We start from the raw sequence: 23,118 nt of genomic DNA on the forward strand, positions 1-23,118 counted from the left end.
TTTGGTCGCGTCGCCTGGGAGACGTCCGCACTGCAGCGGTGCCACGCCACGCCACGCCGCGCCACGCCAACGCCAGCCGGCGGACAAAAGAGACACACAAGGCGCCGCCCAACACTTTGCGCGGAAGAGCCACAGACGCACACAAGCACACACACACACTCACTCTCACACAGGCGGACGGCCTTGCACCCCTCGTCGCTCATTCTCGTCCACTGCATCTCTCCTAGACAGCCTCACCCATCATCAAGAAGGCCACACGTCCCTCCTACTCATTACACAATCCTGGGATAGGACTGGGCTGGACTCCACCATACCGAAATCTTCCCTTCCCTCAACACCATCAACGCTGGACGCTCGAATCAATTGCCGCTGCCAAGACACCCTCGCGCGGCATACACTCCCCTCAAGCTACCTTACCAGGGCTCAGGAGCTTGCACTTTCTCCCCATTCCGATCTACTCAAGCTACTCTTGTAGCGTAACGGAGTGGCTCACCCTCGCGTCCAATCGCAAGAGCCTCATAGACGTGCGCTGGCGCTCTCCTTTTGCACCCACTGTATCTTAGCGCTTCAGAGCAGGTTGCAGCCCATCGAGAGAAGCATCAGCACCACAGTCGTCTATTGTCTGTCGCTTCCTCGCGTAAAGACTGAGAGCTCTTCACAACTTCAGCGAAGCCTCCAACACATAGATTCCCCACAACTTTCTTCACAATGGCAGACGTAGACGACATGGCGCAGGCCACGGCCACAGCCCTCGCCGCATACGTGCCCGGCACCCGCGCCTGGTTCCCCGACAAGGATCTAGGCTGGATCAGTGCAACCCTCATCAACAAGCCTGCCATCACCTCCGCAACAGGCGAGGTGAGCATGGAGTTTCAGCTCGATGAGGCAGACGGAGTGAGGGTAGTCAAGTCCTCCTTGGAGAAGCTCAGGGGCAAGGGAGTAGAGCAGGAGCTCCCGCCGCTAAGAAACCCGCCTTTGCTAGAGGGTACAGATGATCTTACTAGCTTGAGCTACCTCAATGAACCTGCTGTGCTGCACGCCATCCTCAGCCGATACTCGCAACGGTCCATCTATACCTACTCTGGAATCGTGCTTATCGCCGTCAATCCTTTCTCAGCTCTGAACCTCTACGGACCTGAACTTATCCAGTCCTACTCGGGCAAGAGGCGAGGAGAGCTGGAACCTCACCTGTTCGCTATTGCAGAAGATGCATACAGGTGCATGATTCAAGATGAAAAGGACCAGACAATCGTAGTCAGTGGTGAATCTGGCGCTGGAAAGACCGTCTCAGCAAAGTTCATCATGCGGTACTTTGCTACCGTCGAAGATCCTAGTAGGCCAAGAAGCCGCAAAGCAGTAGGAGCCGCTCCCAAGGAGAATGGAGGCATGAACGAGACGGAGCGGCAGATTTTGGCTACAAATCCGATCATGGAGGCCTTTGGTAATGCCAAGACGATCAGGAATGACAATTCCTCGAGATTCGGTAAATACATTGAGGTGAGTCAAGGTCTTCGGCAGAAATGGTCTACAGCCTTAGCGCTACATCTGATGAGGTGTACTGACGATGTAATTCTATATGTTGTCCCCTCTCCTTCAGATTCTCTTCGACAGCAACCACGACATCGTGGGGGCGAAGATCAGGACATACCTCCTCGAGCGCTCGAGGCTTGTCTATCAGCCCGAGAATGAGCGGAACTACCACGTCTTCTATCAATTGTGTGCCGGAGCTCCTACGACCGAACGCAAAGAGCTCGGCCTGACAGACGCTTCAGACTTTGCATATCTGAATCAAGGCAAGAGCAACACCATTGCAGGAGTCGATGATGCAGAGGACTTCAAGGAAACTCAGAAGGCTCTCAGCACAGTCGGGCTTACTGTCGAGAAGCAGTGGTCTGTCTTCCGACTGCTGGCCGCTCTCCTCCACCTCGGTAATGTTCAGATTGGAGCGACTCGCTCCGATGCCATGCTTGCTCAGGACGATGCCAACCTTCTCATGGCTACGAAGTTGCTTGGCATTGATGTCAACGAGTTCCGGAAATGGGCCGTCAAGAAGCAGATTGTCACCAGAGGAGAAAAGATTGTCTCGAATCTCACACAGGCCCAGGCCATCGTAGTGCGAGACTCGGTGGCCAAGTATGTCTACTCTTCTCTGTTCGACTGGCTCGTCGACCAGCTCAACAGCTCTCTTGCTCTCGGATCGACAGCGTCTCGCAAATCGATGATCGGAGTGCTCGACATCTACGGTTTCGAGCGATTCAAGGTCAATAGCTTTGAGCAGTTCTGCATCAACTATGCCAACGAGCGACTGCAGCATGAGTTCAACCGCCACGTCTTCAAGCTGGAGCAAGACGAGTACATTGCCGAAGAAATCAACTGGACGTTCATCAACTTCTCTGACAACCAGCCCACGATCGACATGATTGAGAGCAGACTTGGTATCCTGTCTCTGCTCGACGAAGAGTCACGCTTGCCATCCGGCGCAGATGCTAGTTTCCTGCAGAAGCTGTACACACAGATGGAGAAGAAGCCTGAGTACAAGAACTCTTTCCAGAAGCCTCGCTTCGGCTCTTCTTCGTTCACAGTGTGCCATTACGCTCTGGACGTCTCCTACGAAGCCGAGGGCTTCTTGGAGAAGAACCGAGATGCCGTGCCAGATGAGCACCTGGCTCTCCTCTCTGCTACTACAAACCCATTCCTGAAGGAGGTCTTGGAGACTGCGACCCAGCTCGCACAGTCTGCCAAGGAGCAACCAGCGGGCCCAGGCGCTTCTGTTGGAGCTGACGGAGAGACCAAAGCAGTAGCACCTCGAAGGCCTATGGGCGGTATCGTGAAGAAGCCTACGCTAGGATCACAATTCAAGGCCAGCTTGGTCAGCCTCATGGCCACGATTGATGCTACGAACGCTCACTACATCCGCTGTATCAAGCCCAATGAAGCCAAGAAGGCTTGGGAAGTGGAGCCTCAGAATGTCCTGGGTCAGCTGAGGGCCTGCGGTGTGCTCGAGACCATCCGAATCAGCACCGCTGGATACCCTTCGCGAAGGACCTTTGCCGACTTCGCTGAGAGGTACTACATGCTCGTGCCATCTGCCCACTGGGACATGACATCTCTTGACAAGGCAAAGGAGCTGGCTGCCTACATCCTCAAGACTACTATCACCGATGCCGACAAGTATCAGGTCGGTCTCAACAAGATCTTCTTCCGAGCCGGCATTCTCGCTCACTTCGAGCAGCTCAGAGGCCAAAGGCTGAAGGTGCTGGTGGTGCTGATCCAGAAGAACTTGAGGAGGAACGTCGAGATGAAGAGGTACGGCAACCTCAAAGCTTCAACCGTCAAGATCCAGTCCTGGTGGAGAATGTGCGCGGCCCAGAAGCAAGTCGACATCATCAGGAAGGAGAGCGCTGCTACTCTTCTGCAGACTGGTATCAGACGATTGCTCGCCCAGCAGAAGCTCAAGGCGACAGTTGCTGCCATTGTCCGTATCCAGTCCCTTGTGCGAGGCAGAGCTCAGCGAGCCAACTTTGCCACGAGCCGGACGAGCTTCGCTGCTGTCACGCTGCAAAGTCTCTTCCGCGGTATCCTCGTGCGACGGCAGTATGCCCAGGATCGCAAGGGAATCGTGCTGTTGCAGTCGTGCTACAGGAGGAGGCTGGCAAAGAAGGAGCTGGTACACCTGCGCAATGAAGCCAAGACGGCTTCTCACTACAAGCAGGTGACATACAAGCTGGAGAACAAGGTCGTGGAGTTGACGCAGAACCTCCAGAAGCGGACAAAGGAGAACAAGGATCTGGTAGCAAAGGTCAAGGCATTGGAGATTTCGCTGCAGGAGTGGCAAGGGAAGCACGACCAGATCAGCACAAAGTCGAGGGAGTTGCAGACGCAGCTAGACCAGCCTTCGGTACCGCTGGCAGAATTCGAGGCGATGATCGCTGCAAAGCAGGCATTGGAAGAGCAACATGACCAGTCTCTGAAGAAGGTTGAGGAACATGAAAGTCGCATTGCTGCTCTGGAAGAGGAAGTGAGAAGCAGTGCCGAGGAGCTGGAGGCGAGGGAGAGCGCTCTAGCAAAGCGGGACGGAGAGGACAGTACTACTGCTACCGCTCTCCGTGCGGAGATTGCCAAGTTGAAGGAAGATCTTCACCGAGCCTCAACGTTGGCGCAACTGAGCGGTAACGGCGAGGCTGTCAATGGCAACAGTCACCGCAACACGGTCTCAAAGCCCACCAACCCGGACTTCCCGCAGTTGTACGACCTCACCATGGGCAAAGAGCCACCTCAATCTGCCACAGGGTCGCGTCGCGCCCAACGCCCGCGATCAGCCGAGATGGCTGGTGCAGGTGCTGTGAAGAAGGCTCAGGCTGCGGCTAACCGCCATGTCTCGGTGATGCCACCTCAGGCTCCGATCGTCAAGGACGAAGATGCTGTGGCAGAGGAGATCGAGAACATCCTTTTGGACGAAGCTCAGCTGGACGAAGATCTACTCCAGGGATTGATTCAGCAACTACGCACACCTATGGGCGAGATTTCGCCAAAGGAGTGTCTCTTCCCTTCGCACTTGATTGCGCTGGTTCTCAACGAGTACTGGCTGAGGAGCATGATCCGACCTTCGGAGCGCGTGCTGGCGAATGTGATGCAGACGATCCAGGCGCACGTGATGGCTTTGGACGGCGATGAGCTGATCACTCAGGCCATCTACTGGATCTCCAATGTCCATGAGCTCCTCTCCTTCGTCTCTGTTGCAGAGAGCGATCTGCTCGCCGGTATCGCGCCCGGTGATAACGACTCGGCGTTTGGCGACTACGAGCGACTGATCGTCCTGGCAAAGCACGATCTCGAGTCACTGGAGTACAACATCTATCACACACTCATTGACAACACCAAGAGGAGGCTGCACAAGATGGTCGTTCCCGCCGTCATCGAGTCTCAGTCACTGCCAGGCTTCGTCGAGAACTCTGGAGGTAGGCTGTTCAACAGGCTGATGTCTACGACCAACACACCGGCCTACACAATGGACGACGTCCTCGGTGTTCTCAACACCGTCTGGCGCGCGCTGAAGATGTACTACCTGGAAGCCTCGGTGGTGCACCAGGTCATCACTGAGCTCATGCGTCTGATCAACTCCACCGCCTTCAACGACGTGGTTCTTCGCCGTTCCTTCTGCAGTTGGAAGCGCGCAATGCAGATTCAGTACAATGTGACACGCATCGAAGAGTGGTGCAAAGCAAAGGGAATCCCAGAGGCGATGCTCCAGCTGGAGCATCTGAGTCAGAGTGTCAAGCTCCTTCAACTCAAGAAGAGCACACTAGCGGACATCGACATCATCTACGACGTCTCGTGGGTCCTGACACCTTCGCAGATTCACAAGCTCATAAGTCAGTACCATACCGCCGAGTATGAGAATCCGATCAGTCCAGAGATCCTCAAGGCTGCCGCGGCAAGGGTTACGCCAAATGACCGAAACGACCACTTGCTACTGCCGCCAGAGGTGGACGAGGCGGGTCCTTATGAGCTGCCCTTGCCTAGAGAAGTCACGGGGATCGAAACGTACATTCCTGCTTTCATTCAGGCGCCAAGTTTGAGAACGCTAGCCTCGTTGGTCACCTAGACCAGGACCTCCAAACAGCAAAAGCAGCGAAAGCCGCCGCTCCCCGGTCGCTCGTCTTTGCCAGAGGAGATTGCGGTGTCTTCCTCTGTCTTTTGTCTTTGCATCCCGTGCCCCCCTCCCTTCGTCTTCATTCCCTCTTTGTCTTTCACCTCTTCTCCCCCTCATTCTTGGCCTCCCACTTTCCATTCCCCCGCTCTCATCGAGATCTTTTCCCCATCTCATCTCATCTCATCTCATCTTCTCTCCTCTTGTCCCGTTTCGCCTCGCCTTGTTATCCTCCTTTCTCTTGCTGTGAATTGCATTTCTTCAAAAGACAAGACAAGACAAGGCATGACAAGCGTACGCACTCATTCGACCAGTGAAAGATCAGAGCGTGGATATGAATGCACACACACACATACACACACACACACACACACACACACGCACGCACGCACGCACGCACGCAGAGAGAGATGAGAAAAAAGTCGAAGCCTAGTTCTTATATACATACACGTGTCAGGAGAGACGGGACGAGAAGAGAAGAGAGGGTAGAAAGTACACCGCGAAGGAAGAGGTAGAGGTAAGGGGGGGGGTTGATGATGACGACGACGACGATAGAAAGGGGTCGAGGGGAAAAGGGGAGGAGAGGAAGGCCTATGGGCAAGAGAGAAGGGAATGGTTTATGTACAAGTCAAGAAAAAAAAAGGTAAAGTGTAGATGGTCGTTTTGATCAAGGTAGGGGTAGGGGTAGGGGGAGGCCGAGCCGAGCCGAGCCGAGCCAAATCAAATCAAATCGACTCCAGGCCGGTGAAGGGAGTTTGGGGTATGACGGCCCGTCTGGGTAGTGCTTAGCACTAGTGCTGGAAGAACTTCTCTCTCTCTCTCTTTCTTGAGGAGCCCTTTAAACTCAAGCGGCATGCGCAGGAGACCTGCCCCTGGTTGCTGCTGAGCCTACTCCAGGCATCAGACCTCCACCACCTCCAGTCGGACCACTACCAGCAGCGCCGCCCCCTGTTCCATTCGGATTACTGCTGTTCTGATTGCTGCCACCGTTGCCGCTGCCGCCACCGTTGTTGTTGTTGTTGCTGCTGTTGCTGAAAGGTGCCAGATAGCTCTGCCATGCCTGCCAGTCCAGAATCCCCATCAGCGGGTCGTTGAGCATCATCGGGTCTGCAGGCACGCCCATTGCCAGATTCGCCGCACCTGCTCCCCCGCCACCAAAACCCATTCCGCCGAGACCGGGCGTGCCGGTGCCGCTGGTGCCTCCGCCAAAGAGGTTCTCGAGGGTGTAGTTGCTTGCTCCTGAGGGACCTGCGCCAGGCAGGCCGCCAGTGTGACCCGGATCGGTCCCGAGTAGAGAGGAGATGGGAGTATTGTGTTGCTGGGCTGCAAAGGCCTGGTCCACAGCGGAAAGGTGATTGAGGTGTGGGTTGACATTCGTATACTGCTGATGTTGCTGCTGCTGCTGGTTGTTCTGCGAGTGATGTTGATGCTGCTGATGTTGATGTTGATGCTGCTGTTGTTGCTGCATCTGTAGCTGTTGGAAGGGCAAGCCCATCTGCTCTGCGATACCTTGATTAGAAGAGGGCAAGACGACCATCAGTCCCGATCCTCTACGATCGACGGGCCTTCCGCTCTCGTCCTGCCAGACGGACCCGCCCAGATATGTGAAGTTAGACAGGTCAGGGAGGTCGGTGGAGTCCGAGGATTGGTCGAGACCTGACTTTGGAGGCTGCTCGGGCAGCACTCCCGGCACCGGTTGCCAACCATTGGACGACGTCATCACCAGGGCCGGGGTCCTGTTGGCTCCCAAGATGATCGTACCGTTGGGCAGATCCGAAAGGAGGAGAGAAGCGTCGGCCGCTTCGAATACTCCCCCACCAGGACGGCCAGGCGCATTCTTCCAAGTGATGCCCTTGACGGAGTCGACCGTTCTCCGATTGACTACACCAGCAGTAGGATTGAGATTGCCAGTAGAAGGCGTGTTAGCCCAATGGCCCTGGGCTGCCTCGCACAGCAGGCTGACGATCTCTGCCGTCTTGGCGCGCAGAGACATATCCTGCTTCTGCCCGTCCTGATGACGACCGCGAGTGAAGATCTCCTTCAGCTTCGCCAGAGCCTTCAGGCCCTCTTCGTCACCTCTACGAATCCAAGAGTGGTACTGGATCGTTGCGCAGAATACCAGGGCGTAGCTGATGAACTGCATCGTGTCAAAGTAGATGTCTCCAGAGACGTCTACCCACGCGATGGACTCGCGAGACCACTTCACCATGCTAGTCATCCTCTCAATAGTGAGCGAGAACTTGAGGTGCTGTGGACACGAGTAAGATATTCTCATGAAGACTCGGAAGAAGAGCATCTGGATGCAAGCATGTGAGAGATGCAGGATGCCAGCAGGTGGCGAGCTGGTGGGGCCAGTGAAATGGAGTTCCTCGGGGAGCCTCTCTCGCCATTGGTCGATGTCATTCAGCAGGCCCGCGATCTCGTCATCTGTAGCCTTCATCAGACCCGTTGGGGAGTAGATGGTCTTCTGTACCCGTCCAAACAGGATCGACAACTTGAGCATCTCCGTATTGAATGCAAAGGGTCGCTCTACGCCGCTGATGGAGGGCAAATCTGTTGGGAACCTCTGGATCTCGTATGGCGAGGGAAGACGAACATCGCAATCCGTTAGATCGATGGCAAGAGGATGGCCGAGGGCAATAGAAACACATCGATCGGCGCTGACGCATGCGCCCCAGATGCGCCTCTTCTGCTCCAGGAAGTGGGCAAACTCGTCGAGGTCATCCCGTCCACTGGCATCTCTGTGAAGACCGAGATCCTGAGCCATGCGCAGAGCTATGCCCAATCTATTCCAGAGACGTGTGCCGCTTTGCAGATTGGCACTCCCGTGGATATCAGAATGAAGACTGAGAACCAGCAGAGCCTTGACAGTAAGAGCGCTGGAGTTGCTCAGGACATCACTGTCCTTGAAGATTGCATTGAGCCCGGTTCTGACAGCTGAGAGGACCTCGATAGGCACATTGCGATCGAGGGCCGCGACACCGCAGATCGCATAGAAGAGCAGAGGTGGTGGATGAGAAAGATGCAAGAACTCGCTCTTGGTGACAACTGGCCAGAGGTAGCCAATCTTCTCGAAGTACGAGTTGATCAGCTTCTCAGCAACGTCTCCTGTAAGACGACCGCGGACAGCATCGGGAATTTGAGGGATCGCGCTGTCGTCGTCTTCCTCTGCAGAATCGCCGTAAGAGGGATGACGATGTCTAGAGCGATTCAATTTGATGATGCCGTCTCCCGAAGCTCCCACTTCGAATGTCTGCGAATGCTTGAGACTGTCAAAGAGTGGGACAAAGGCAAAGTCAGATCTCCGCAGCTACCTTCACAACCTTGCTGGGGTCCACACTCACTCATGAGCTTCGATAGCGCTACCAGGCACAAAGGCGGTGCTATGCACGATGTACGCGAGCGACGTGGGTCCCAAAACCCTAGTGTCAGGCGGTTGACCTTGATCGCCGCCGGGAGGCGGCCCGTGATCGTTTGACATAGGAGGTGCCAACCGATCCAAACGCTGCCCGAGCGATGGTCCCATGTGGCCTGGCCCCTGTCCAATATTCGCCATCGCCATGCCAGGACTGTGAGAATTGTTATCGCCTGCCCTGCCATCCCAGGGCGTAGAGAGATGTTGTACATGCTTGCGAGGAGGCCATTCTTGAGCAGCGCTAACGCTGGCGGGGAGAGAGCTCCCTAGGGGAGACCCTGCAGAGCCATGGGGCGATACGCCAGTTCTAGAGCCTCCTCCTGCTCCGAACATGGACGCGGAACCCCCGTGAGGGAATCTTGAAGCAGCCGCCGCTGCTGCTGCCTCTGCTTCTCTCTCCCTCTTCTTCTTGAATCTTGTTTCCGTAATGGGCAGAAAGAAAGTGCAGCTGAAACCGTATTGTCTGCAGTGGGCGCAGGTCAAGCCTCCGTTGCCGTTATTGGGGTCTCCAGGCGCAGGAGAGCCATCATCAATGACATCGCAGCGGATCTTCTTGCGCCGGCAACTGTCGCACTGTGAGGAATGAGCGAAGACAATTGTGCATGTCAGACTCTGACGTAAGTAGGTGAGACTCGGATCGTGAGACTTTGGGTACTTACAGCTCTGGCTGTCTTAGTACGTCTGAAGCAGGTCGGGAAGAGCATGGGAGAAAGGACACAGGTCAGCAACATTTGCTTCAGCCACGCTCGCCAGACTCTACTCACTTCTTCCGCTTCTCTTCTTCCGTCGCTTCTGCATTTTTATCAGAGGGCGAGGCGCCGTCATGATCTGACTCGCTCTGTCCACGCGAGTATGAGAGGGAAGAATCCGCCTCGGCGGTGAGACTTGCTGCGCTAAGCTCCTTCTTGTGTCCCTCCAATGTCCGCTTTGCGGGCTTGCCATTAGGGGCACTACCGCTGCCTCCTGCCTTGTCAGCTGTCGTTGGACTGATGGAGGCTCTGCGACTGCTGGGACCCGAATGATCCTCGTCTGCCTGCCGAGCGGCAGTGTCCGAGAGGAGATTGAGAGTAGAGCTATCTGACCAAGAGTTTTGAGGACGTTGCTGCTGAGCAGCAGGACCTGATAGCTGAGCATTGGTTCCACTGTAGCCTGGTGGGCCTTTGCTGATCATCTGAGCTCCAGTGGAGCGATTGTTGGAACCGACTCCCTGCTGTGAAGGGCTTGCAGAGGATGGCGTCTGCGGAGAATCGGAGGCAGTGGATGTTGCTCGAGCGATACCGTTGCTACCACCTTGTGGGGATAGCTGCTGTTGCCAGCGTAGACTGCCATCGGTCGCGTTGCGCCCTGGGTTCGTAAAGGCGACCATTGATGAGGTGGCCAAGCCCGACCCTGAGCGTTTATCAAGGAGGTTGTGGAGCGGATGACGCGGGACAGAAATAGAGTGAAGAGTGACCGTATGTTCAGTATCAAGGAGTAGCGCCGCTGTCGAGATTGTGTTTCTGGGCGAGTGAGGAGGATGAAGATGAAGATGAGCGTAAAGGGAGGGCGAGGGCAAGGAGAGGCTCGAGGTTAGATGAAGGAGATTGGATCCACGCGAGCGAGCGATCGGTGGGTGGATGGACGGACGGACGGACGACGCACGGCAAAAGAAGCAGAGGCACAGACAGACAGAGGCCCACAGTGGCGCACAGCGGAGCGGACCAGCGGCAATTCGCTTCCACGGCCAGGCACAGACAGACAGGCTTCAGTCAAACAGTCAGTCAGTCAGTCAGCAGCAACAGACACTCTATCAGCTTCACCTGCGGGGCTTGGCAAAGATCTGCAAAAGGTAGACCATCTCCACCCATGAGCACTCTGCGCTGACCTCATACGCCCTCGGCTACCAACCGACTCCTCGGCCATCCAATGAGATCCCAGACTGGTCTCAGAATCAAGAGCATACTGATGGTTGCGTACCCGTAAAGCTATGCCTCGCTGGCCACTTGATCGGTGTAAGCGTCAGGGGGTTAAAGCAAAAAGGCCAAGTAAGACATTGCAGTCCGCTCAGTGAGGATTTGATCCAGACTTGGCTCAGACCTCAAAGTCCCCGCAAAGGCCTTTGCCAGTTTCTCTGAATAGACTACCTCAAGCTGCCCTGCATCCTTCCCGGGGTGCGGCGCGGAGTCCGAGCAATGGGGCGCTCGCCGTGCCGAAAAACGGCACAGCTCGGCACCTCAACCGCCGGGAGGCGAGCATCGCCAGGGCGGACCAAGGAGGCTTCCGTCCCGATGTCTGCACACTGTACATGCATAGTGAGGGCCCATCGCAAGCCGTGGTAACAGACAAAGGAGCTGCAGAGATGATATCTTGGGTTCAGAAGATCGCCGCATCTCTCATGCAGCATCCTCTCAAGACTCAGGGCTTGGCAGTGATACCTTCGTGAATCTTACAAGGCAACGTTGTGGAGTCAGGCAGCCCACCCAATCCCTACCGGCGGTCTGACTCTACGCCTCAATGTCAACGTATCGCGCAATGCCCAGATCCTGTATCGCATGACGCATGAAGAGGTCGAGGTACAGGAGGCCCAGAGGTGCCTGTACCGCCGAGCCAGGGGCGGTCTGTGCGAAGAGTGGCATCTTGAACTGAGCGGTCCGAAATAGCCGCCCCTGAATCGACGGATAGCAAAGATCAGATCCCAGGCGCCATGGTCTCTCGCACTCCGCGAGAAAGCTGTGCTGCGTCTCTAGTATCCTCAGTGCTCCTTTCTTTGACTAATACCACCTATAGCATTCATCCAAAGAGTCAGCGTCAGGGAGAATGTCGTCGTCTGCATCCCCCAGGCTTGACGATGCTGACAATGTCGTCGGCGCAAGTGGCATAGCAATTCCAACTCAAGTCGAGCAACTGAGCAGCTCTGCATCTGCTCATCTGCAATCCAGCATCGAAAGGAGCAACGTCGCTCCCCACCTGTTTCTCGACTTTCCTCTCTGGTACCACCTCTTCATCAACTTCCTCGAGCCTCTCAGCACAGCTATTGCCATTGTGCAACTCTTCTTCTGGCCCCTCTCCTTTCTTCAGGAGTCCCTGCCCACTCTGGCGGACCACTACACGCGCGAAGGGACTCAACCGATCTTGACCGAGCTAGGAGGAGCCTGGACGCTTGTCCTCTTTCTCGAAGTCGTGCTCCTCTCCCCACTCAAATGCATCAGCCCGCTCCCTCATCCTTATGAAGAAGTGTTCACCGCAGGAGGAAGCGCCGGGTTCAGCGGATACTCGCTCCGTTTGAAAGTTTGGCGCTACACACTAGGGACTATCCTCCTCTCAGACTGTGTATACTTCTGGTCTCTGGCTCAGGAAAATCCACTTGGTTGGGCCGGGGTACTGGTACCTTGGAATTGGAGGACGGGGCTGCAAGCAACGACTGTATTGTTGAGTCTCGTTGGAAGCTCTACAAGAATCGCTTTTCTGGCTGGAGTTGGGATCAAGAAGTCTGGCGAAGAAGGTGAAGTGGCTCTCCCTTGAGCGTGAGCAATAGCAGTATCTCAGTCCGTCATTCTGGAAGCGGTTCATCGTGATGGACATGGCATTTACGAACGAGCGAACGAAGATCGGAAGGGCATACCAAGCAAATAGTGTGCGACCCGATTCACCGGGCCTGTGAAACACCCGCAGGGCGTGAACGCTACCTTCTCTTCATCTTTCACCATTGTCCTATTCTTCAACATCCTCCGACCCTCCAATCCAGGGCCTTCCAGCCTTGCCTGACCTTTTACTCCGTCTTGCCCATAATGACATTGAGTCCAACATCATGCTCGCTAGACCAGAACCCCTCCTTGTGAACTTCCCTCTCTCCCCTCTTCTGCACATTCTCGTTCATCTCGCCTTCATTGAGTCTCGCCTTGCCCACCGCTTCACGCTTCGCCTCCCACTCGCGACGCTTCAGCGTAACCTCCTCGTCTGAGCCGCGCCAGAGAACACGCTCTAGGACGTGGCGGATGGAGGTGCGTACGAGGGCATAGCCGTGCTCCGAGGCTAGGGCAACGAGGAGCGCCGCGACCATGGCACCTGAAGCTCCGCTCGTAGGGAGGAACGAAGGAAGGAAGCGAGAGAAGCTCAATGGTGATGAGGGAGATGAGTCCGACGAGGTAAAGTAGTTCGTGGCAGCTGCAGTGGCATTGAAGCCGTCGACGCCTCCTCCAGGGTGCAGGTGAGTGCGCATGGTAGCCTCGTATGCCGAGTGGCCAGGCAGATGAGAATGAGGACTGCGCTGGTAGAGATACACCAGAGCCGAATTACTCATGGCTGCAAGCCAAGCGATGAACCCTAGAATTTCTAGCCAAGGACCGACGGAATCTGTACGCAGAGGAACGGGCCTGCGTGTGTTGAGGCAGACTTTCAAGGCGTCACCTCGCAGCTCAAAGAAGTTGTTGATGAGTCCTCCCAGAGGAGCGAGGGGCCAGATAACCGACCAGAGGGTGATGTATCCGAACTGCCACAACGAGGGCAAGATGGGAACGAATCGTCAGCTCGGCTTTGCCACCTTCTACTTGCTCTGTTCGCTCTAGTCACCTGTGTTGCCATTTCGGCGTAATCGCCAAAAGTATCATAAGCGGGGAGATCCAGCTCGGAAAAGACCTTCTGGAGGAACTTGCGCTCCCCCTCGTTCGCTCCCCCTTGCGTCTGTGGAGTAGCAGCTCCGCTAGCCTTTGCATTCGACTCGCCCGTCCTCCACTGCGCTACTTTCCTCAAGATGAAGGGCAGGCCAATCTCAGTGAAAGCATTGATAGCCTGCGAGGTGGTCAGCACAGCGAAGAGCTGCGAGTGCATCCGATCAGGGTTGATCTCGAACTGCAGTCCTCCGTCTGATCGCAGCTGCAGGTTACCAGAGGACACGGCTTCTGCGATAGACTTGGCAAAGTAGCCCTGCGAGACGATGTGGTCCATAAGTGCCTGTCCAAAAGGAATGTACACGAAAGCCGACAGCGTCAAGGCTCCGTAGGCCACAAAGGCCTGGAGTGCGAACATCTTGACTGTCATAGACCAATCGTGACCCCGCTGGGAGAAATGGTTCTCCCAGCTGGTGAGAGAGCCAGCTGTCGCCTGCCAGGCAGCCATGATTTGAGGCACACAGATACTGAAGAGGGCCGTAGGGATCAAGGGAACGGCCTTCTTGCCAGGTCCGTCGTAAAGGCGTGCAACGAAAACCTAAAGAGGAGAGAGGGTGTTGCTCGTCTGTCAGATGCGGCTGTTCTCATCTCGCCTTCCTCGACGGCAACTCACCTCGACAATGAACATAGTCGTCAAAGTCAGACCAAGCAGCCCAGCAAAGAAGATGATGGCAGGAATGCTTCCCGCAATCCTCAACTCTCTCCTCCACCACTCGAAGACTTCAACTTCTTCACCAGTAACCTTATCCGTCTCCTTCTTGTATGCCTTGAAGCCCAATCTCCGGGTGTCTACTTCACCGCAGCCGAGTGTGCCCCACCTGACGGCGAGCTTTCGTTCCTTGATCCGCCAGGACTCGACGAAGAAGCAAGCCCAGCAGACAAGGGCTAGTGAGTAGATAGGGTGGTAGGGCGATCCGGTGAGCCAGAATGCTCCTCCAATGGCAGCGGCCGATGCTAGAGACTGGAAGTAGTAGAGAAGGAAGCCAAAGTAAAAGGCAATCTGCTCGCCAAAATGTCGGCGAATATCGTCAAGATCGGAGATGCTGATGGAAAGCACGGAATTGGAGCTACCCCACTTTTTGAGCCAAGAAGTGTTGTACTCTTCATCGTGCAAGGGCGAAATATCGACCAAGTGTGGGAACTCCTCTGACCTGACTGTAAGGCCTGCGCCTCGTCTCGTGATACCATCGGAGGTGGCAGGGGTGGCAGGAAGCGTGAGAAGAGTGTAGATGTGACGAAGCCTGTCTGCCGGTGAGAATTGCGAGATGGCAAGGGAATGAGCTCCGCCTTTGCCCAGAGACGAGGTGCGACCGAGGGAAGAAGAAGCAGGCTCGAAGGGTGTACGGACGCCATGCAGATAGTCGATGAGGCTGTAGCGAGAGAGACGATTCAGGTGTCAGCATCTTGAGCCGGCTCGTAGCTCATCTCCGGGGCCAGCCGACTCACTTTTCCTCCTTGCCAATCTTTACTAGCGCAGAATCATTACCTCGGACAAATAGGAGTACTTGCCCAGACTTGGGCTTCCCCTCTCGAGAAGTTACCTGAAGGCCAACATCCTCGATCCTCTCCACGAGCATCTCATATTCGCGAGCGATTGCGCTCTTCTGCGCCGAGGGCACTTTGCCAACCTTTTGGTATCTCTTGGGGACAGCTTCGAAGACGAGGACAAAATCAACTTCGGGTTGCGAAGAGTCAGAGGCTGGGGACGCTCCAGCGGAGGGTGCCGAGTTGCCAGTGGAGCTCTGGTAGCCCGCATTGCCGGTCTGAGGTGCTGATCCCATTGCGTTGGATGGCTTGTCCTTCTCAGGCGGACGAGGTGCTACGACGTTGTTCATAGGAGATCTGCCAACGGTGTGTAGGTAAGTAGGGATCCAAAGAGGAAGGGGAAAGGAAGATGTGCCAGTATCTTGCAATGCACTGCCCTGCAGCGTTGGCTTCCTGTGGAGGATCGGCAACAAGTCGGGTGGCCCGAGCAGGAGCTCCGATGACCTCACAGATTGCCCGGGCGTCGAGGCAAGGCAAGTGCGCGGCAACACCCACCCGGCAGTGTTCCGTTCCGAGAAAAGTGTTGCTCCTCACTTCCGAAGAAAGATCAGAGCAAGGGAAGGAAGGTAGCAGGGAGGACAAGCAGCTCCTACCACATTGCATCGCTCCAAAGCTCCCGCTCTTCCTCCAGGCCCATCATGTCAGCTCCTGCCTCGACTGATACGGCTGGAATGTCAGCGAAAGAAGCCAAGGCCGCCGCAAAGGCTGCCAAAGCCAATCGAAGAGCAGCGGCAAAGGGCCTGACACCAGGGGAGATGAAGCAGCTTGATCCTACTTCCGCCTCGTCAAGTACAGATACAGCCGGACCTTCCTCGCGGCCAGTGGCAGCTGGAGCAGAAGGCAAAAAGCCTGCTGCTGTGAAGGCCCCAGGCGGCTCTGGTGGTAGTGGTTTCGGTGCAGGCAAAGGCGCTGGGGGCGCCAAGCCGGCCAATACCACCACAGCAGCTTCTCTAGCATCGTCCACGCCTTTCCTCCTCAATCCTCCCCCTGTCAAGCTCCCACACGCCTCGCCTTCGACAGCGGCCGACCTCATCAGCACAGTCCATCCTCCTCCATCGTCGAAGCAGTCCAAGTCACAGCTCCTCGTCTCCTCCGTCTCGCGAGGTCTGCATCCCTCTGTCATCCTCCTCATGCAGCATCTCGCCTCCCATACCCTGCTGGGCTCGTCAGCTCGAGCCATCGCCACTTTAGCGGCCCTCCGAGACTTCATCGTCGACTATCATACACCTGCGGGAGCTGTGCTGAATAGAGACATGGTCACCAAGCTCGGACACCAAATCTCCGGTATCACTAGCGCCAGACCCCTGGGAACGAGCGCAGGGAATGCAGTCAGATACCTCAAGTACGAGATCAGCGTTGTACCCGCCGAGATGGGGGAGAGGGAGGCCAAGAGTCATCTCGTATCGCGAATCGATCACTTCATCAGAGATCGAATCGTCTTTGCCTCGAGGGTCATCTCTTCCCACGTGGGAGGGAAGATCAAGGATAGCGGAGATGTGATCTTGACTTTTGCGAGGAGCTCGGTCGCTGAGCAGGCTATTGTCGACGCATGGAAGAAGGGGAAGCGATTCGAGGTCATTTGTGTTGGCGGAGAGACATTCGAGGAAGGTGATTGGGGCTGATCCAAGCTGCGCTGTACTTCCTTCATGGTCACTGACATCCCACCTGCTCCTTCTCCATTCTCAGGCAAGCGTCTCCTCCAATCTCTCCTTCACCACGGTATCCCCACATCCTATGCCCCCCTCACCTCTCTCTCCTCCATCCTCTCGCGCGTCACTCTCGTACTCCTAGGGACCGCCTCGCTTCTCGCTAACGGCGCCCTCTACTCGCGCGCCGGCACAGCAACAGTCGCGATGATGGCCCACCACCGGAAGATTCCCGTCATTGTCTGTTGCGAGACGTACAAATTCAGCGAGAGAGTGAGGCTAGAGGGAGTGGGCGGAAACGAAAGGGGTGAGTAAGACTGGCCGGCGGCCCATGTAGCAGCGTTGATGCCTTAGACAGAGAGCTGACCTGGCTCTACCCTCTAATCCCTTCCCCTGCCTCTCAGCGGACCCAACGCCTCTCCTTCCCGAGGGAGAGTGTCCCTCGAATCTCTCCGCCCTAAATCTCCTCTACGATCTCACACCGCCCAAATACATCACCGCCATTGCCTCTGAGGCAGGGCTGAGCGGGCCGGAGAGTGTGGCGATCTTGTTGAGGGACTACAAGAGTATCCTCTTTGGTAGTTAGAGAGAGAAGGGGGCTTGAAAACGACTCGCGTTGTCGCGTTGCCGATCCTACCCAATGTTATATCGTATGATACTTCGTGTCTTCGAATGAAGCCGCCTGAGATGTGAACAGTATGGATTTGATCGCTTCACACTTTCATCCGGGTCTGCCCGGTCACGTACATTGCTATGGCTTGCACAGCCACTCAGCCGGCCAGCACGGAGCAATGGGAGACGTTACGTGAAGCGCTACTCTAGTACGAGCGGGCGTCCTCAGGCTAGTCCTGGTTCGCTCAGGTACCACCGCCCTGGAGGCGTAGAAGGGTTGTGTATCCGAGGAACTAAGGCGATCAAAAGCAAATGAGGGGGACGTCGGCGAGCGCGAGTGGCAAGGACAGTGAGCAACGATAATGTTGTGATATTGGTACTGAAGGGGAAATGCAGCGTGACCTCAAAGGTAGATCGGAGCGTGCCGGTGCTGCTCTTCTTGCCCCAGGGTCAGTCGTCTACGGAAGCTACAAACGAGGCTCAGCTTCATCCGATGGCTCGAGTCCCTCTCGTCTAGCCATCAGGGTCGCTACTGTCTTGCCTCCCGACGGCCCTACTCCTCTAATCCCCTCACCCCTTACTCATCTCGGACATAATTTCCAGGGAAGATGCCCTTTTGCCCATTGCTTCCCACGCCCGTCCACCAATCATCCGTACTCGCCGTCCTCTCCGTGACCTCGATGCGCTCTCCAGCCGTGAAGCTCAGATCGCCATCGGCCTGCGCAGTATAGTCGTACAGGGCTATCACATAGTCGCGTGGCGCCAGGGCTCCTGGCTTGGGCTTTGTCGGAGGTGGAGGCGGAGGAGCCTTCTTTGCCGCAGAAGAGGGAGAACCAGAGTAAGAGGGAGGTGCAGCGGAGGACGAGGGTGTCCTACCGAGGCTGCCTAGAGTGCCTGTACGGGAAGGTGCGCCAGCCGCCAGACCCGTCGCTTTCGATGACGATGCCGACGAGTTGAGACCCGGAGTACGGCCGGCTGTTGTCAACACTCGCGCTGTGGCAAAGATAGAGCGGAGATCTGGACGTCAGCCAAATGCCACAGTACGCTGTAGACGTCTTCTCTCTCACGGATCACTCACCGCTGGGTGCAGCTGGCTTCCTGATCGTCAGTGCCTCCAGCCTCTCTGCAGCATCCGTCAACATGTCGGCGTAGCGCTGCTCCACGCTTTCCGGAGTGGCATTTGACAAGTCGTACTTGCCGTCAGCAAAGGTCTGGATCTTGTCAAGTGTCAGATAGAAGACATTCAACCTGGGAGAACAAATGAGAAGCAGATCGGGACATTTGGTCAGTCAAAATGGAGGCACATCGTGCAGCGGTATGGCATCCCCTCACTCACTGCATATAGTAGAAGCTGTGGAAGAGAGGAGCCATGAGAGCCTTGACCTTGTCGAAGAAGATAGGCAGTTCCTCCTTCATGGCGTTGTTGTAGTATTCATAGTCAGCAGTTGCCGCCTCGTACTCCTGCTCCAGCTTGAAGAGACTCTGCTCATCCTTCAACGTCTTCTCCTTCTTCTCCTTGAGCTTCGTGAAGCTATTGTTGATACGATCGTAGTCTACCAGCTTGTGGTCTCGCTTGGTGATGTTCTTCCTGATCGCCTTCAGTACTCCCTCGAACTCCTTCGATGGAGCCACTACGCGCGAGTCGATGAGCTCAATCTCAGGTGTGAGAGTCTCTCTCAGCTCTTCCATCATGAGCTGATAATTCTGGAGCTCCGCAATGGTGTTGACAGACTCTGGGTGCTTTCCCTCGAGATCGTACTCGCTTCCAATCGGGTGAAAGAGATCCGAGAAGGAAGTGCCGAACGCTGCGCCCGAGAGCAGCATACCTTGGGCGGAGGAAAAGCGGCGATGAATGATCAGCACCCCATTTAGTACTACTCGTATTAGAGCGGCCTCAAGATTCTGGAGCATGCAGCGACTCACTCTTGACAGCATCCCTGAAGCTCGTCGAGTCCTTGACCAGCTTCTCGGTATACTTCTCAATGGCTGTAAATCGCCGGTTGAGGTCGTCAAACGCAGCATCGTGGGACTTTGAGGCCATGCCCACCCGGGTGGTGAGGAGGTGGGGAGTCCTCTTGGCGAACTTGGTGATACCCTGCGTTGAGTCGAAAGTGTCCTTCAGCGTCAGTGACTCATCAATCGCACATCAGGATCTGGCTGTCTCACCTTCATGACGGGCGAGTATGCTCTACAGCTGGAGATCTACGTATCGAGGCACACGGAACCACGAGCAATCAGAGCTCCGGAGATTGGCTTGCTCAGAAGAGGATCCTTGGCCGCGGACCGGTGGAAGCGTGTGTAGAGTGAGAATGTGCAGAAGCTCGACGCGATTGTCGAAGTCCAGCAGAGGATTGCAATACGACTTCGATAGTCGACGGGAATGGTAGGTAGGAGGCGATGAAGGCGTATGGGGTTGCCAAGGCGAGCAAGCGCCAGGCCGACGGGCCGACGGGCATATCCCTGGAGTGGAAGCGGTGTCGCGCCACGTGGCCCATCCTGGCGTGGAAGAGCGGAGGGGCCACATTCCCCGTTTCCGCCCTGGCTGGTGCGCTGCTTCGGCTCGGCTCCTTCGGCATCATGACGACGACGACGACTGCTGCCGGCGCCTGTTGAAGTGCATCTCATCTCTCCCAGGGTCATCCTCATGGCCAACTTTTGCTGTGCCCATCCTAGTTGAGCTTCTTCCTTTGTGTTACCATCGTCTTAAATATCAGTCCTTTCTCACTCTTCCCTCGAGGACCGCCTGCCATCGTTGTAGACCCTCTCCCACACTTCTCCCAACATGACGTCTTCACCTCTGGCGGAAAAGGTTCCCAAACCTCTCAAGGAACTTACCCAATCCTTCACCGAGTCAGTCAAGGCTACTGGAATCCCAGACGCAATCTTCTCCCACGAACATGAGTCGGAAGCTCACAAGATGTGGCGCAGCCACGCCAACCACTCTGGCGACTCTTCACAGCCTCATCCAGTGCCGGGTATCCAGTCTTCCCAGGCCACGGGAGTCATCTACATCACAAATCGCGCTCAAGCAGCCGGGTTTGGGCCTGGAGTCGAAGGATGGGCCAATTGTGGACAAGGCGCACCCGAGACGGGACTTATCCCGGGCGCGGCACCCAAGCCTAGCACACTAGACTTTGGCGAGTATGGGGATGATATTCACGAGTATGCACCTACGGCTGGATTCAAGCCATTGAGGGAAGCCATTGCAGACTATTACAATCGAGAATTCAGACAGGACAAGTCCATGAAGTACGGGCCAGAAAATGTATGTGTTGTGCCTGGAGGACGAGGTGGTTTATCTCGCATAGCCGCTGTACTAGGCGACATCAATCTCGGATTCAGCGTTCCCGTCTACTCGGCCTACGAACAGATGCTTTCCGCCTTCAGTCGTTTTGTGCCTATTCCAACACAGACCGAAGCTAAGAACGGATACACGCTGACGGCGGAGGAGATCCGCAAAGAGATTCTGGGTCGGGGACTGTCTGCTTTCCTACTCTCGAATCCCAACAATCCTACCGGCAGACAGATTCACGGTCAAGAATTGGCAGATCTAGTGAAAGTAGGAAGAGATACGGAATGCTCTATGATTCTGGACGAGTTCTACTCGTGGTGAGTACAGGTGCTGTAGCGTGAGCATCCGTTCTTCTCGACACTGACACGTGCTATCCACATCCGTCCAGGTACCAACACACGGGGGAGCTTGGAAAAGCGGTTTCAGCAGCTCGCTATGTGGAGGACCCGAATGAGGACCCTATCATTCTCATCGACGGGCTGACCAAGAACTGGCGTTGCCCAGGCTGGCGTGTCTGCTGGGTTGTAGGTCCGTCTGAGCTGGTCTCTGCCCTTTCAGCGGCAGGGTCATTCCTGGACGGTGGTGCCTCGCATCCGATGCAATGTCTCGCCATTGAGATGCTGAAGCCGGAGCGGGTGGAAGCTGATCGCTTGGCCCTGCAGCGCCATTTCCGAATGAAGCGGAATCACGTCCTGGAGAGGCTCGAGAAGATGGGCCTGTCCATTGCCAACCCGCCTGACAGCACTTTCTACATATGGGTCGATTTGAAGTCTCTCCCCGCCCCGCTCACGAGCGGTATGGTCTTTGCTGAAGAGGCTCTAAAGGAGAAGGTCATCGTCGTGCCAGGCATCTTCTTTGACGTCAATCCGAGTCGTAGAAGGAATATCCTGCACTCGCCCTGCGAGAGCTACAGTGAGTTGGCGCTGGTCCCTCGAAAGAGCTGTATTTGTGTCACTTGCTCGACAATGACTGACCGATCCCCATCCTTGCCATTGCGACAGTCCGATTTTCGTTTGGCCCTCCACTCGAAGAGCTTGACCTGGGTCTGGATGGCTTCGAAAGGCTAATTGAGAAGGCTCGTCGGGGCGACGAAAGTCTGGGCAAGGGGTACTTGAAGAGCGAGGATTCACATCATACTGTTGGGAGCGTAGGCGCCTCAGGAAGCTGAGTCTCGCAATGCTGAGCGAACTTTTGTGAACCAGCCAATACCATGTCGGCATCGCTCCGTATCACGCTCCTCTGCTCGCCTCCTCTTGACAGGGGGTCCGCTGAGCATGTGGACGGGCTATTTCCACTCCATTGCGTGAGCATTAGCGAGCTCTGGCGGTCTCAGTGGAGCGTAGGAGGTAAGCGAGGGCGATGCCCGATGCTCTTGGTTCCTGAATTGCATGTCGGGGCCTATCAGCCGGGTCAGAGGCTCGAGGGCTGTCTGAGTGTCCCCGCACCTACGCCTCCGCTGCATCCGCCTGGAGACCTTTACACGCCGCTCCCCTCGGCTGCCCTTACCTCTGCTTGCTGCCCTTTCCTTGCCATCGGCGCCACCTGGCTCCGCTAGTGCTCCGCTCCGCCTGTCGGCCGGAACGCAGAAGGTGCTCCTCCCTCGCTCTCCCTCGGGCGTCGTGGCCCGACCCCGCTATGAGAATGGTACAGCCAGGGGCTGCTGAGCAGGCGACTAGATAGCGCCCACGTCCCTGGACCCACTCCCTCTTTGGTTCAACTCGCCTCGTGGCCGCCTCACCCAGCCCTCTGAATGCCACTCTGGTGTCCCTGCTTGCTTGCCACTCACCCACTCACTCAGCCATCCGCCCACCGCTCACCCACCCACACACACACACACGTACCCTGCCTGGCGTCATCGCGGTGCCTCATCAGGTCTCTGTCTGTCTGCTGAGAGGGTTCAGCAGATCAGGACTGTCGCTCAGCGACGAGAGCTGCCTTTCTCGCTCCTCGCTCCTCGCTCCGGCCCTTGCCCGCCCTGGCGCCGTGAGAACCAAGTTTTGCGGGCCCTTAAGCACCCAGGTCAGTGCCGAGTCAGTCGGACGCACAGGCGTGCGTGTCCCGGCTTCCCTTCCACACTCTCCCCCCTTTTGCTTTCCTCTGTAATCCTTCATCTTTCGTCTTGATCCTCCTGATCCTCCTCATCATCACTCGCATCATCGTCGTCTTCCACTTCATTCCTGCTCTCGTCGACCGTGCCGCCGTCACCGCTGGAGCCGGGCTCTTGTAGCGAAGCACTTGGCCCGCCCTGCCTCGGTAGCCTCCTCACCACTTCCGCTGCTCGCGGCGAAGTCATGCAACACCACGCTGCAACC

The 23,118-nt window shown here is 56.2% G+C and overlaps 7 protein-coding genes across 7 annotated transcripts; 4 read left to right on the plus strand and 3 right to left on the minus strand.

Annotated features, from left to right (window-relative positions):
- Nucleotides 1-726: 726 nt before the first annotated feature.
- BCV69DRAFT_249480 (putative myosin V) lies at nucleotides 727-5,605 on the plus strand (the record flags this gene model as incomplete). The annotated part of the gene is made up of 2 exons (XM_025490341.1): nucleotides 727-1,497; nucleotides 1,598-5,605. The coding sequence occupies 2 exons, from the start codon at nucleotides 727-729 to the stop codon at nucleotides 5,603-5,605; spliced, it is 4,779 nt and encodes a 1,592-aa protein (XP_025347520.1).
- Nucleotides 5,606-6,173: 568 nt separating this feature from the next.
- Nucleotides 6,174-10,679, minus strand: BCV69DRAFT_260340 (hypothetical protein). Its single transcript, XM_025490673.1, has 4 exons — nucleotides 9,830-10,679; nucleotides 9,725-9,746; nucleotides 8,995-9,638; nucleotides 6,174-8,919 (listed from the first exon to the last, which is right to left on the minus strand). The coding sequence occupies exons 1-4, from the start codon at nucleotides 10,429-10,431 to the stop codon at nucleotides 6,495-6,497; spliced, it is 3,693 nt and encodes a 1,230-aa protein (XP_025347521.1). The 5' UTR covers nucleotides 10,432-10,679; the 3' UTR covers nucleotides 6,174-6,494.
- Nucleotides 10,680-11,654: 975 nt separating this feature from the next.
- BCV69DRAFT_207373 (hypothetical protein) lies at nucleotides 11,655-13,002 on the plus strand. The gene has a single exon (XM_025489727.1). It carries the CDS (start codon nucleotides 11,862-11,864, stop codon nucleotides 12,564-12,566), a length of 705 nt encoding a protein of 234 aa, XP_025347522.1. The 5' UTR covers nucleotides 11,655-11,861; the 3' UTR covers nucleotides 12,567-13,002.
- BCV69DRAFT_283234 (DUF590-domain-containing protein) lies at nucleotides 12,419-15,606 on the minus strand. Its single transcript, XM_025492634.1, has 4 exons — nucleotides 15,158-15,606; nucleotides 14,325-15,081; nucleotides 13,614-14,249; nucleotides 12,419-13,533 (listed from the first exon to the last, which is right to left on the minus strand). The coding sequence occupies exons 1-4, from the start codon at nucleotides 15,544-15,546 to the stop codon at nucleotides 12,814-12,816; spliced, it is 2,502 nt and encodes an 833-aa protein (XP_025347523.1). The 5' UTR covers nucleotides 15,547-15,606; the 3' UTR covers nucleotides 12,419-12,813.
- Nucleotides 15,607-15,895: 289 nt separating this feature from the next.
- BCV69DRAFT_283235 (nagb/rpia/CoA transferase-like protein) lies at nucleotides 15,896-17,561 on the plus strand. The gene is made up of 3 exons (XM_025492635.1): nucleotides 15,896-16,864; nucleotides 16,943-17,209; nucleotides 17,307-17,561. The coding sequence occupies exons 1-3, from the start codon at nucleotides 15,928-15,930 to the stop codon at nucleotides 17,486-17,488; spliced, it is 1,386 nt and encodes a 461-aa protein (XP_025347524.1). The 5' UTR covers nucleotides 15,896-15,927; the 3' UTR covers nucleotides 17,489-17,561.
- A 346-nt stretch (nucleotides 17,562-17,907) lies between these two features.
- On the minus strand, nucleotides 17,908-19,926 carry BCV69DRAFT_260348 (BAR-domain-containing protein). The gene is made up of 5 exons (XM_025490674.1): nucleotides 19,681-19,926; nucleotides 19,438-19,609; nucleotides 18,851-19,340; nucleotides 18,593-18,762; nucleotides 17,908-18,507 (listed from the first exon to the last, which is right to left on the minus strand). Exons 1-5 carry the CDS (start codon nucleotides 19,684-19,686, stop codon nucleotides 18,092-18,094), a joined length of 1,254 nt encoding a protein of 417 aa, XP_025347525.1. The 5' UTR covers nucleotides 19,687-19,926; the 3' UTR covers nucleotides 17,908-18,091.
- A 172-nt stretch (nucleotides 19,927-20,098) lies between these two features.
- Nucleotides 20,099-22,099, plus strand: BCV69DRAFT_283239 (PLP-dependent transferase). Its single transcript, XM_025492636.1, has 2 exons — nucleotides 20,099-21,123; nucleotides 21,195-22,099. The coding sequence occupies exons 1-2, from the start codon at nucleotides 20,297-20,299 to the stop codon at nucleotides 21,871-21,873; spliced, it is 1,506 nt and encodes a 501-aa protein (XP_025347526.1). The 5' UTR covers nucleotides 20,099-20,296; the 3' UTR covers nucleotides 21,874-22,099.
- Nucleotides 22,100-23,118: the final 1,019 nt, after the last annotated feature.

This window comes from Pseudomicrostroma glucosiphilum, assembly GCF_003144135.1.
Source record: "Pseudomicrostroma glucosiphilum strain MCA 4718 unplaced genomic scaffold BCV69scaffold_8, whole genome shotgun sequence".
Taxonomy (NCBI): Eukaryota; Fungi; Basidiomycota; class Exobasidiomycetes; order Microstromatales; family Microstromataceae; genus Microstroma; species Microstroma glucosiphilum.